General features: G+C 40.8%; 1 protein-coding gene across 5 annotated transcripts in view; it reads left to right on the top strand.

Moving 5' to 3' along the window:
- Nucleotides 1-14,505, top strand: part of OSBPL3 (oxysterol binding protein like 3) — a 68,127-nt gene that overhangs the window by 52,888 nt on the left and 734 nt on the right. For all 5 annotated transcript variants that reach the window (XM_018573590.1, XM_018573728.1, XM_018573656.1 and 2 more), the window contains 7 exons: nt 1,313-1,450; nt 3,922-3,985; nt 6,962-7,040; nt 7,923-8,067; nt 9,141-9,285; nt 11,503-11,629; nt 13,787-13,909. In XM_018573590.1, the coding sequence (XP_018429092.1) occupies nt 1,313-1,450; nt 3,922-3,985; nt 6,962-7,040; nt 7,923-8,067; nt 9,141-9,285; nt 11,503-11,629; nt 13,787-13,909 (821 nt within the window). The remainder of the gene's footprint in view (nt 1-1,312; nt 1,451-3,921; nt 3,986-6,961; nt 7,041-7,922; nt 8,068-9,140; nt 9,286-11,502; nt 11,630-13,786; nt 13,910-14,505) is intronic.

The following is a 14,505-nucleotide window of genomic DNA, read 5'->3' on the forward strand; positions in this document are numbered from 1 at the left end:
CTGGGTGCTCAGTAGTCGACGGATGGCCACCGTCAAAGTAATGCAGAAAAGAAATAGACACCGGCACTCCAATAATAAATCGATTACGTCTATTTATTGACGTACATCAAAAGCAAAATAACACACTTAGTGCGCTTTTGCACTAAGTGTGTTATTTTGCTTTTGATGTACGTCAATAAATAGACGTAATCGATTTATTATTGGAGTGCCGGTGTCTATTTCTTTTCTGCATTACTTTGACGGTGGCCATCCGTCGACTACTGAGCACCCAGGATACTTTGTTGGACGTGCGGTCAGGAGTGCAATGGGTACATGGACTGTAGTTATATTCAGTAGAGACACCTGTTGGAGGTTCTGACACTTCCCCACTCGGCTATGTTGTCGGCGTATGAAAGTAGAAAAACGTTCCTAAATATATATTGCAGTTAGAGGTAAGGTAATACTATAAATGAGTTTCACTAAAGGGTTTAGATTGAATTATAAGATTACAATGGGCTTATGTTATGTAACCATGTAATGATCAATAGGGCTTCTTTTCAATAGGAAATAATGCTTTGGGGGTTAAAAACATAATTCTTAGTTTGTTAGTGTGACTCCAGACAACTTTTTATTTTGGTTTTCTAAAGCCTTCTGCTGGGCCGTGGCTTCTGCTCTCAGGCACATACTAGCCCGCCACAGGACCAAAGATTTCTCCAATTGGCCCCGATTTCCTAAACTTATAGAACTTTTTCAAAGGGCCCCATGCTGCCGCCACTCACCTGTTTATTTGGTCATCAGTAACAGGCTGCTGTTAGTAAAGCCCACTCACAGCTACTTGTCAGCGTGCAATGAGACCATTCATTGAATACAGAACCACTGGTGTGTGGGGTGATGACTCCTTGCAAGGCTGATGCTGAATGTGGGATGAGGTTTCCTCACTGCTCTGATTCTGGGTAGGCTGAAAAGTATTAGAATTGAACGACTGTGTCCATGGGTGTGTGTGCCATATACATGCTGCGTTTCCTGGCTGCCTGGGCCGCTGTGGTTAAGCAGTAGTATGGTTGTTTATTAAAATGTTTTTTACCTTTTATTAAAGGGCCCATTCACACCAGTGAAGTAACATGCGCTACCATGATGCATGTTATGTGCGTTGGTGAGCGGCAGTCTTATTCAATGTGAAATCCACCCCAACGAACCTTTGAAGTTCATGGGAGTTGTACTGCAACATAGCACAAGACATGGAGTCCTATGCATTGTGCTGCTATAAAAAGCAGTATGCTCTATCTTCATGTGTGTTTCAGTCTGATTTAGATTTATTTTATTTTTTTAACAGGTTTATATTGCCACCTTTGCAGTATCTGCATATGCACCTAGTTTCTACAGGGCTGGTAGCAAGCCATTTAATCCTGTGCTTGGAGAGACATATGAAAGTATAAATGAATTAAAAGGATACAGGTTCATTGCTGAGCAGGTAACATAACATGTTATTTTTCTTCCCAGTTTCTTTTGATTGTTTGATATATATTAGGAATGTACTGATATATCGGCCAAAAATGCTACTTTTGGCAAAATGCCGAAAGTGCCATTTTTTGGCTGAAATAGCGGTGCATCTGTTCTTCCTCTCCTCCCCACTGGGCGCTGCTCTGTGTCCCAGCGGGGAGGTAGAACCTATCACAGGCGACCGAGCGATGCAGGAGCAGAGTGCTGAGGGAGCAAAGCGAGTTGAGCGGCCTGCATCTCTCCTCCCCGCACCCCTCAGCCTCCTGTCACAGATCGGGAGATCGGTGTGGGCGTAGCCAGCTTGCAGTGCTGTCACAGGAGGCTCAGCACTACTCGCTCAGCCTCCTGTGACAGCGTGTCAGGAAGGAGAGTGGGTACAAACACTCAGCGATCAGTGATGGCTGAGTGTTTGTACATAATTGAGGACATAGTATGTTTACTGTGTCCTCAATTATGAATAAATGGGAAATGAGCTACATCACCTCCAGTTCATTCATGATTGTGGTTATAGTAAATATACTATCTCCACATGTTATAAATGAACAGGAACACTCAGTATAGAGGATTCCTGTTCATTTATAACTGGGGCTGCAGAAAAAGAGATTGAGGACTGTGTCCTCAATCTCTTTTTCTATTTTAAAAGGGAAATATGAGGGGTCTAGACCCCCAATATTTCCCCGAAGCCCCTAAAAGTAAAGTAAAAATACAAATATCTAATAAAAATGAATACATTAAATTTTAAAAAAATGTAGAAGTTTATTAAAAAAAAATTTACATTTGAAAAAGTTAGAATAAAAAAACATAAGATTTTTTATACGTGTTTTCATAATCATCAAAGTGCATCTTCATTTCTGCACATCATAGGCAATGTGACTGTTCACATTGTAGCATTAAAGCTTCTTTGCATTCGATGGTGTGCTTAAAATACTCCATACGGTGTAGTGATTGTCCTTCAAAAATTACTCAGGAGGATTTACACCTAGTTCACGGTCAGAATGAAGACCACTTGCTTTTAATTGCTGGTAATGAGCCAGTCCCAGGGGCCACTTATAATATGGAAAATATTAACTAATGTGCTATGGTACTGTTCTCAGGAAGGTCCACTGGTAAATTGGGAAATATGCTCCTCCTTTTTATGAGCCTTTTTTATGTTTTAGAGAATCAGTTTAGCAGAATGATAGGTGCAAAAAAGATTTGGCACTGAAAGTGTTACTTATAGTGAAGAGGCTTTTGTGAGCTGCGGATTGAAGAATTGGTTATCCCCAAGCTGAGGTTTAAATTTAGCCTTAAAGGGATTGTGCGCTTCAAAGATCCACTATGAATTGCTGTTCCTGACTGTCCATATCCAAGTCTTGCAAATTTGGGTTGAGTGACAGGTATAGACATCGGAATTAGAAGCCTGAAAACGGACAGTCATGTCATACTGCCATTATATAGTAATTATTCATATTACCATATTTATCTGGCCGAGTGTAGTCATTGATATTCTATACTAATTGTTGGAGTTCCTTAGTGATAGATCGCTTTTATTATTGATTTAGTGACGTCAATTTACGGAGTGTAATATGTACACATTCACATCAGTCCCTGCCCTCATAAAGCTTACAATCTAAGTTCCTTATCTCAGATGCATACATACAGGGCCAGTTTAGACAGGAGCCAATTAACCTTCCTGTATGTCTTTGGAGTGTGGGAGGAAACCGTAGTACCCAGAGGAAACCCGAGTAGCACAGGGAGAACATGCAAACCCTTGCAGATAGTGTCCTAACCGGGATTTGAATGTGGAACCCCCAGTGCTGCAAGGCAGAAGTGCTAACCACTACGCCACCGTGCTTCCCACTTTAGGTTTACAGCAGATTGCAAGTTACAGCTCTCCATTTACTAACATTAAACATTTTCCCAACACATGATACCCCATCTTGTAAACAACACCAGTGCCGCTGTTATGTTTTTTCTTTGCTTTGCCTCCATTAATGCACATGGTTATTCATAGGAGAAACATGAATAGGCAAACTAGAATTCCTTTGGTAACGTGCTGTGGCACTGCATGTAAGATCAAGATGCTTGCTTCTGGAGCAAAAGGGACTGTAACATTCTTAGACTCCTCTATGTTCCTACACCTAGGGATACATTGAAGTGCCGTTTATTCCAAAGAAGGGAGTAAAGGCACAGGAGCTTTACCCACTATTGCACAGCACTATATGCTTTTTAGTTTGTACGTTATCCTTGTGCGGCCAATGTAGAACAAATTATTGCATGTTTAGATATAAGAATACCATAAATTGTGCTGTTCCCATTGTATTATGCACCTTGTATTATGCACCTTTCCTAAGTGTAATAGCATCTTCATTTTCTGTTACTCAATGGCCTAAGTGTTTTTTTTTAGTGTGAATAGTTTGAAATTAATGAATCAGTTATGAATTATTTTGTTTTTCCTTACAGGTTAGCCACCACCCACCTGTATCTGCTTGCCATGCGGAGTCTGATAAATTTGCATTATACCAAGGTAATTACATAAATACCTACAAAAGATGATCATTAGCATGGCCATAGACAGGGTTGTATTCAATAAAGAGATCTAATTCTTAAGTGCAGTAACCAATAGCAAACCTTCATAATTCATATAGTGCTGATATAACTTTAGCAGAGTGAATAATATTTTTTTTAATGAGGCTGATAAACGCATAAGTAATTTTCAGGCAATCAGATTGCACAGATCTAGTTACATCTTGGTTAGGGCAGTGGGGGGAACAGAATGTCATGGTAGAGGATAGTTAAGGAATTATACAGTATATGCATAACTTAAATTTGTTCTACAATCCTAACCCAAAGATCTGCCATGTTAAAGTTTCATATGAGATCTTGTCTATGATCTATGTATTCACTTAATCTCTTATTACCTAAATGATGTTACAGTCTCATTGACGTTATTGCATAAGCCTTTAACAGACATACAGCTTAAACAAGAGAGAAGGAGCTGCTGGGGAAATAAAAGTGTTATTCCAGGCAACACTTCCATTGTAGCATTTGATAAAGTAAATAAAAGGTTAGAACCACTGACAAGCTTTCATTTTTATGTCTCTACTGGGAAGATTTTGCATCGCTTTCTGTTCCACTATGACTCGGGAAAGAAAATTAAAAAACAAATTTTAAGTACAGTGGGGAAAGGTTCGAGCCTCAGGTTTTAGGTGTCTTCAGGTTTCACGGTTTTTTATTTGCTGCCTGTATCTACATGGGGGGATATTTTTCTTTGATTCGTTACCTGGTGATGCCCTGTAACCCCCAACCATGCCAGATGAAACCGTTTCAAATCCCAAGGTCCCTTTTAATCCTACCAGTTCAGTTCTTCTAAGTCTCACTGGCCACCCTTGATTTATCAAATTGGTAGTCTGGGGGGAGGCAAGAAGGCCCCCCCTCTATTGCTTAACTGTAACTCTAGTCGCATATTTATGTTTCAAAAGCACATTTGGCTCTTTGGCTGGAATTTAACTTTAAGTTATTTCCGCTCCAGCAAGCAAACAGAAGAAAAATGAAAACATGTCCACACATGATAAATTGTAATGATGAATTATAGCGATGTCTCATGTTTGGCTGCAATTACCGGCAGCTTTTAGCTGGTCAGGTGTCATCCTGGGATGCAGGATGTTTCCAAATAGCATAAACTCCCTACTTTGTAGAGCTGATGACTGCTAATTGAATTTAATGAAGAAATTATGTTTGTAAATGTGATTTCAACTATGCATTACAAGTTGGTTGTAATAAGCAGCAACTACTAGGAATGCATTACTTATCTTCAATTAGAGAGACAAGATCCAGAATTTAGACCTATTGATATGCTGAAACATTAACCCTCTGCCATTTCCATAACCATAATTCCAATAATGCTTTATATACAGTTGTTTAAAAAATACAGTTTCATCTGGAGTATTTGATACCCAGTATATAAAGGGACATGCATCAATCATGTTATTGGAGACTGGACTTTAGATGCATCTGCAGGCAAACATTTTGGATTGAGTAGTGAGGATTTAGAACCCATGGCAAGTTTTATTCTATTGATATACCGTATTTTTCCGTCTATAAGACGCCCCCATGTATAAGACGCCCCCAACTTTTCTTACCCAAAATTCAGAAATCAATATTTTAAATTATATTATGCATCACACTTACCTCTGAGCCAATCACTTTATTCAGCCTCTGTTGCATCACTGGTTTCTTCATCACTTTTAGCTTCAAACATATCAGTTTCTTCAACTTCTGCTGCATCAGTGCTGTCTGCTGAGTCACTGTCTATATATACAAGATCATCCTCAGTTCCGTCCATGGCATTGCTGATTCCACATTTCTTGAAGGACTTTACAATCACCTCTTGTTTGACACCATACCATGAGTTTAGAGAGTTTACAGGTTGTTTTTCACTTTCTGACATTTTTATGGTCACAGAATACTCCGACATTAGACATTACCGCTCTGGGCACTGCTTACACGATCTCCCCAGCAACAGCTCACGTCAGGTTAAAAAGATTTATGACTGGAGGGGAACTGTTATCTTGTCTCTGCAATCCGTGAGGCTATTTTGCAGTTGTATCAGCACTTTCAAAACCGCGGCCCCCGTGTATAAGACGCACGTCTATTTTTAGATAAAGATTTTTATGAAAAAGTAGCGTCTTATACACGGAAAAATACGGTATGTGTTAATGATGCACCTTTCCTAATCCACGCAGTGGTAGGGGCATTTTGCTCATAGGGATATTGGGCAGGTTTAGGTTAATTTGGTGTCACTGATTTGCCATAGAAATTCTATGATATAAAGTAGCCATGTGCTCAGGTCATACTGAAATAGCCAACCGGATTATTAAATAAGACAGCGCGAAAAGAACTGAACGTGTTCAAAGTTTAATAACCCTTTGCAACCAATCACAAATAACCCATGGACTGGCTGCAGTACTCTCGCATCTGGTTTATGTGGATTACTGCATTTTGCACACTTAATTTGTTGTTTAAAAAAAAAAATCTATTTCTGTCTGCAGACTGTTCTTTAACAGCATATAATATCCTGCCAACATTTTCTGTCCCTCCGCTACTAATTATTTGTAGTCTTTCTTCAGTGTGTCAACTTTTGGTAGTTTGTCTTCTTTGAATTCTATTTGTACATTGTTTTTCTGTTGCAAAAAAGCCTCATCGGCACCTCCTTAGCTTATCAAACTTGGTTAAGAAATCACAGGGGCAGAGTGGAAAATTGTCAGCCAGTGGGCTATTCTCCCGCCACTGCTTCCATGCTAAACAGCTGAGTGCTTTTCTCTCATTCAGCCTATTAAACTAAACGTGAATGGCCAGCTTTATTCTTGAGGTTCATATTCTTTTTATTGCACACTCTAACGGTGATGTGCAGTTGTTTTCTTTTTGACAAACTCATACAAAATGAGTACATTGGGCATTTGCAGGTTTTGTACACTAAGTGCCTCTTCAATTTGTTTTTCAGATATTCGGTGGAAAAATAAATTTTGGGGGAAATCAATGGAAATAGTCCCAGTTGGCACAACACACTTAATTTTACCTGGGTAAGGTAGTGCTTCATTGCTTCATTTTTCAATAGTAACACATAGTAGTTTGCAGAAATGATTTTATTATATGTGAGAGCCATCCCCAACTGAAATCATAACTCCTGGATGTGTGCAGGTGTGTCTGTATGCCTCAGTGTGTCTCTGTAAAGTACATAATTGCTTACCAATTCCAATACCAATTACCAAAAAGCACTTCCTTCACCAAAACAAAAGTATCACAAAATCAAATTCTTATCTGAAAGCACAGGGGATTTCTCGCTCGGCACGGGGGCCATTCAGAAAACACCTAGTATATTTATTAAGGAATACAAGGCGCTCTCTGATTGGATGAGGGGAGGTGACGTCACAATCTGTCCCTCGTCCAATTAGAGAACGTCTTGTGTCCAGTAATAAAAATTATAGATGTTCCCTAAATGGCTGGGACAAGGGAATTATAGAAGTGGTATTGGTGGACCTTGCAGGCACCATAGATCTTTGAGGGTGGGGTGCTTCCCTTGTTCATTTCTGACCCTGATAGTAGCTAATAGCATTGAAAAAGATCCACAAACATGAAATTGTCAACAACATCAGCCAAAAAAGGAAGGACCGATGCAAATGTGGCTTGTCTGCGGGTAGCTTATTAACTGCGTTGATATAAGACATATGTACCCCACTCCATGACATGATGAAGCCACAAGACATCCTGATTGAACGTGCGTTTGCATATTTAAGAAATATAGTGTATAACACTAGTACAGTTGGTATATTTTCTAGGTTACCTCCAGTTCAGCACTGAATTTTCTGCTTTCCCTGCAGCCAAACAGCACACTCTAGTGGCTTTATCAGATATTGACATAATTAGTTTAGAGATCTTCACTTATTTTTGTTTCCTATATAAAGTTTTGAGGACCATTATGAATGGAACAAGGTAACCTCCTGCATTCACAACATCTTAAGTGGCCAGAGATGGATAGAACATTATGGAGAGATAATCATCAAGAACACCAAAAATGACGGTTGTCATTGCAAAGTCACATTTATAAAGGTAACAAATCTTTTGTTTTTGCCACATGGTTATATAATTTTAATTTCAAATGGCTGTTTGTAGCAAGTTTGGTTGTTAATTACCACATATAGGTTATAACTACTGGGTGCTTGTTTAATAAGGCATAGCGTGAGGTACAGACACACCTAGGAACCAAATAGTAATCATCCTTTTTTATTTTTATTACATGCATGCATCAAATAATTCAGATTTGTTTTTCTTTCCTATGCAAACTGCAGAGGCCTTATACATATATTCATACTATACAAACGGCAGATAGGAGGTCTGCTGTGTTGCATCATCATCTCTGCTTAGCTTGGAGTGGAACTCCAGCATGGATTTCTTCCCCTTTAACTTGCCCCTCCATGAAGCACCCACCCACTTTTTAAGGAAAAAAAAACAAACTCAATATCTTTTTACAGCAGTCTTCTTGCCAGTTTGACAGTGTGCTTAGGCGCTTTCTCTCATTCCTCGATGGAGGACAGCATTCCTTCTGGACTGGGCAGTCCTCCCATGTTCTTGCTCACTTGCTGAGGATTTAATATTCTTAAAGGAGAACTATGGGGTTAAGGCTTTTCCCCATAGTTCTCCTTAGGGTAACGGGAGGACACAAACTAGCGTCCTCCCGTCACCCTAGGCTCAGTATACCGCGAGCTGTAGCTCGCGGTATACTGAGACGCCACAGTATACCGCCCAGCTGCGTGACAGACAGCTGGCTCTGCCTATCTAGAGGCAGAGCCAGCTGTACCTGCCCCCCCTCCGTCCGTTCCACCAGTCAGCGCTGGCGGGGAGGGGGGAATCCAGCCCCTCCCCTGTCACGGCAGAGAGCCGTGACAGGATCGAGAGGTGAGCGAATGCCGGTATGTGTTCGCTCACCTCCCGATCTACTGAGCCGACCTGTGATAGTCTCATTGTCACAGGTCGGCTAGAACTATGAGGTGAGTGAAAAGCACTCGCCTTATAATTCTCCTTTTAAGTTTGGGTAGGATCTTAAAATGTTTACAAGCATGGATATTAATGATCACCTTTAATTCAGGTTTACTGCCCATTTCATGTTAAATATTTCCTTCCAGACAAAATACTGGAACCCAAATGTGCATGAAATTGAAGGAACAGTGATGGATAAGAATGGTAAAGTGGTGCACCGACTTTTCGGAAAATGGCATGAGAGTATATTCTGTGGGTCCCCCTCCTCACCAGTTTGCATCTGGAGGACTAGTAAGTATTAGTAGTAAACTTGGAACAGTCATGTTAATTTAGAAAAAATTCTAACCATGCAAATTGTGTACAGGGTAAATTCTGTTGCCAATACCTGTTCTTTTACACTGGTCCAAAAAGATAAGTGGCCTTTTAGTGCTCTTATCACCCTCTTCCCTGCAGTTTGACTAAAGGAAATACTTAACTAAAACAATGCTGTCCAGAGCTTGTGACAGCCACTTCGCACCACATTTTCAGAAATCCTCCCATGTATACTGGCACATGTGCACCATAACCTCCTTCACCATGCAGATTTGCATCCTGACATATGGGCTTTTATATATATTGTATATATTAAGGATGCGTTAAAAATGGTACTATGGGCAAAATACCGATACTAAAAACGGCCAAAAATGTGGTGCATCCGCAGCTTCTCTCCTCCCCACTGGGCGCCAGCTGTGCAAGCTTCAGGTTGTGACCCCTTCGATCTCACTGCTCTCCCCTACCTGTGTTGGCAGAGATCGGAGGGCACACAGAGCTGATCCAGCTGCCAATGCCCAGTGGGGAGGAGCGAAGCTTTCAGGACTGACAGTGTCAGCGGGGAGGGGGGGAACGGTTCAGGATGGAGAGCAGGGAGGATCAGCAAATATGTGAAATATTTGTTGAGCCTTTCATGTTTTATTCAAACATCAGTGTATGACCACATCGATGTTTGCATATAACTGAGGACACAGTATGTACTGTGTCCCCAATTATGAATGAATAGGAAGTGCTCTACATCACGTACTGTTCATTCATGATTGTGGACATAGTAACTGATACTATCGCCACAGTTTATAAATGGGCAGGAGCAGCTCAGTATAGAGGCTTCCTGTTCATTCATAGAAAGACAGGTTTAGGACTCTGTGTCCTCAATCTCTTTTTCTATTTCAAAAGGTAAATATCAGGAGTCTGTTTAGACCCCTGAGATCTCCCCAACACCTCTAACAGTAAGTAAAAAATATATATTTATATTTAAAACAAAAATTAAACCTTTTAAAAAGTATCTGGAGCAGTTGCCTATGACAAGCAATCAGCTTCTCTCTTCAGTTTGTTCAGTTAAGGTTTAAAAATAAAAGGTGGATGCTGATTGGTTGCCATTGGTAACTGCTCCAGATTCTGTCTGCTTCAGTTTTGATCAACTCCCCTCTATGTATGTTATGACTTTCAGGGCTAGTTCACACCAGTTCCAGTGCGTTCCGGCCCGATTTGTGCTGGAACGCACTGGATCGATCACCAGGCTGGTGAGACCCCTCAGGGCTCTGGTGAGACCCCACAGAGCTCTGGTTAAACCAGGGCTCTGTGGGGTCTCACCAGAGCTTTGAGGGGGCCTCACCAGGGTAGCAGGGCTATGTGGGGTCTAACCACTGCTTTGTGTAATGGAAATGAAGAGTGGAAGTCATGTTTGAAGTATAGTTTAGGTGGCAACCATGGCTCCCCCATAGATACAGTCAATGTGTGAGTAGAGGAAGTATGTTATTCATAGGAATACCAGGAATGGAAAACTCATTAACAAAAGATAATGACGGCAGCTCATCTAAGGGTTGGTATTGGTATTACATTGTGATGCATTTTTGTTGTACATGTAATGGCATCATATCCCTGTGTACGATCACAAACACCTGCACAACAGAATCCCAGACCTTTGGCTCTTCTCACGTTTACTTCAGAATGGTCATCATCACCTATAAGGGACCTCACACAATCTCAGTAGTTGCACATATATAGTTTGTTAGCTTGTGGGTGCAGCTCCTTTTGCACATTTAATTAACTTCAATTGCTGATCTTACCTATCCTGAGGTCACCAGTACTCTGCCTGCTTTGACCTTGGCAGTGTTTTTCTGGCTAAGGTAACAAAGGGAAGGGGGAGGAGTCCGGTGACATCACGGACATCGACGTCACCGGGCTCCTCCCCCCTTCCCTTCGTTACCCATCACGGACAACTACATCACCCGACTCCTCCCCCCTTCCCTTCGTTAGCCGACAGAGCCACTCGGGGAGGGGGGGAGGAGTCCGGTGACGTCGATGTCCGTGACGTCACCGAATCTCCGACGGAAGACCCGGAAGCCGGCGGAGAGGTGAGTACGGATCAAAAGAACTTGTTGCTGCTACATGTTATAGCTGTTTTCAGTATCCTATGTTTATATATGTTTATATATATTCTGCTTTTATACCTGTTAATTCTTGTTTTTCTAATAGATCCAATGCCTAAGGACTCAGAGCTGTACTATGGCTTTACAAAGTATGCGCTACAGCTTAACGAGTTTGATCCAAAGACAAAGTTACTGCTACCTTGTACTGACAGTAGATTTAGACCAGACCAAAGGTATGGTTATCCAATACCGATCCATTTTTGTAGTTATTCAGACAGGAGCTTAAACCATAACGAAAGTTTAAAAAGGGCAGATGACCTCATGTTCAAGTTTCCCCATACAATTTTAAAGCAGAGCTGCAGCCAAACAGCTGAATACACAGTTGAAATAAGGGAGAAAAAAAACATGAGTTGTAATATAAAAAGGTCCGTTGCACATAAAGAACAAGTTGTTTTCTCAGCTTTATAAAAAATGGGCTGTGTATCTAGAACCTTATGGAGCCCAACACTTGTGAGAAGCATGTACCTTTTGCACTGCCTAATATTGACACCCAAAAATAGCCAAAAGCAGTCATCCTGTAGCTAAGACTCTCCATACTCTTTAATATTTTACCTGGTTTAGTATGCTGGAGGAAATAGGTTTCTAAAAAGCATTGTTTGTAACCTTCTGCCTGTCTAATATACACAAACAGCTTTTCAGGTTGTTCACGCCGTAATCGATTCCAAACACTATTCAACATTTTAAACTGCAGGCTAATGTGTCAATGGAGCCTGTTCTCATGAACAATGTAATACGAAATATCCAGCATGTTAAAGTTTGGAGTGCACTGATCAGCATTTTTCTATCCATTGCTGTGATAAACAATATTGTGTGCCTTTTCAAGCACATCTGGTGTGAACACATTCATTTTTATCAGTGGGTGCTTAATAAGAGCTGTATTCTTGCTTACCATTTACAACCTTCATTCTCCGACTGTTATTTTTCAAGTTTGGGTTTGAATCTGACAAGTTTCTTAAAGCAGAAGTAAATATCCCTCCGTTTTTAGCAATGTGACGGCCACAAGCTCCCATGCCAGCGCCAACAACTTCTCTTGGTCATCTTTCGGGTTGTGTCTTTAGCCTTCTCATTGGCCAACCTGGGATGACGTTTATCCCCGAACCAAGGCAGGATGAGTAGGTACACTGGTCTGCACATGCGCAGCTCAATGAAGACATTTGCTAGCAGATAGGTAAGAGGCTTATACTGCACAAGAGACATGCCTCTTCTGCTCCAATTTTTTTTCCTAATCAAATTTCCACTTAAGCAATGTCAGATTTTATTTAGCATGCTTTTTTTTTAAAAGCTGGACTCCAGGCAAATAGCTAAACATACAGTTGGTGCATATATGGGAGCTCTTTAACCTGCTCAAGAATGTTTATTTATGTCCATCCAGTCCTAAGGTTTACATCTCAGAACTGGACAGAATCAAGCTGGAGGCTGACTTTTTTTTTTATTCTGTACTACGTCTAAACAATACAGCCTAGTTACTCCTACATCTCCCCCTTCCCCCTGTGATTGGACATTAGGGGAGACGCAGCACTCTGATAAGTCCATCTCTCTGCTTAAAGCTGACCCTTACACTCATAAATCTGCATGTGACCCCTGTGTCCTTCCTTTACAAAAGGATGATAAGTCAAATTTATGCCTTAGATAAGTTTAAAAAGTTACATTTCTTGATTTTTTTTCTGTTTTGTTTTTTCGATTGCAGAGAGTGTATGTGTGTGTGTGTATGTGTATATATATATATATATATATATAATACCCCCCATTGACCTTGTGTGTACCTGTGTGAAAGTAAACAATGATCCAGATACAATGATTTACTTATCACATGTGTTTGTATGTAGAAATATTTTCAGTAGCTTTATGGACCTATAGATAATTAAATGTATGGTTAAAACTCAAAATTGTAACATTCATTTAAGTCACTGCTGTGATTTGCAATGAATAGCCACATGATTTACACTGCCGCTAAGGTGATAATTCTCCCATAGTGTCCCATCAGTGATGTCACTTGCTTTTACCAGATTTGAGTTCTTGTAAAAGCTGACACAAAATGACTGATTCTGTACCATTTAAGAATGCAGAGTCGCTGTTTCTACAGTGCTGCAAGGAAAATTTGAGAAGTTTTTGTCCCTTTTAGGATCCGTAAGGGGTGGGCTTCGACAGAATAAAATGATGGCCTTTAAAAGTGTTTGAACTAGCCAGGAGGTTGTATGGCAAATGTGATTTTGTGCTCTGAGATGAATGTTAAACAGGGAGATTTGCATCCTGTCCTGGATAATCAGTGTTCTCAAGGATGTGATGATCTCCATCGCTAATGATATTTATGATGTTTTGTTTGGTGCCAGACTTCTCGAAGAAGGCAACGTGGATGGAGCAGAAGCACAAAAACAAAGGATAGAACAGCTGCAGAGAGAAAGGAGGAGAGTATTGGAGGAGAACAATTTGGAGCACCAGCCTCGTTTCTTCAGGTGTGCAGCTATGTGAATGTAGGATGGAAGTAGTTATCCTCTGTGTGTGCTGTACACTAACACTGTGAACTCACACCCATCAGCATGGGAGCACTTTGTTTTAGAGCTGTCTCCAATTACATCCTTTACTGCAAACCTGTTCAGATAGCCAGAACTTGGAAAGACAACTATCTCCAATGCACTATCCATACATGTTGTTATCTAATTGTACAATTCCCTTTAGCTCTACCAACAACTTTGTAGTGTTATCCTTTCAGTGTTGTTTTTAAATTCACCCTGTCTTCTCCCATCCACCACTTACCTGTCCACCCTCTGTGCTGATCTTCCCTGTGCAACCTGCTGGGAGTCAACCAGTTGCCACTATAAAAGACTCCTAGCCAGGTTCCTCTTCTTGATGCACTGTAATCGTCATGTGCCCTGCAATCTCTAGTCATTCCTATGGTAATGCTGTCCACCATTTTTACCAAAGATAAATGAAAGAATAAAGATTGCAGTGCACATGCGTGAAAGAAGGACCAAGCAGGGATATTATTGAAGCAGCAGCTCCTCATGGGCTGCACAGCAACAGAAAAGGTAAATGCTACCTTCTGGCCAGG

Source organism: Nanorana parkeri, unplaced genomic scaffold (assembly GCF_000935625.1).
Source record: "Nanorana parkeri isolate BGI_ZX_2015 unplaced genomic scaffold, ASM93562v1 scaffold4, whole genome shotgun sequence".
NCBI lineage: Eukaryota > Metazoa > Chordata > Amphibia > Anura > Dicroglossidae > Nanorana > Nanorana parkeri.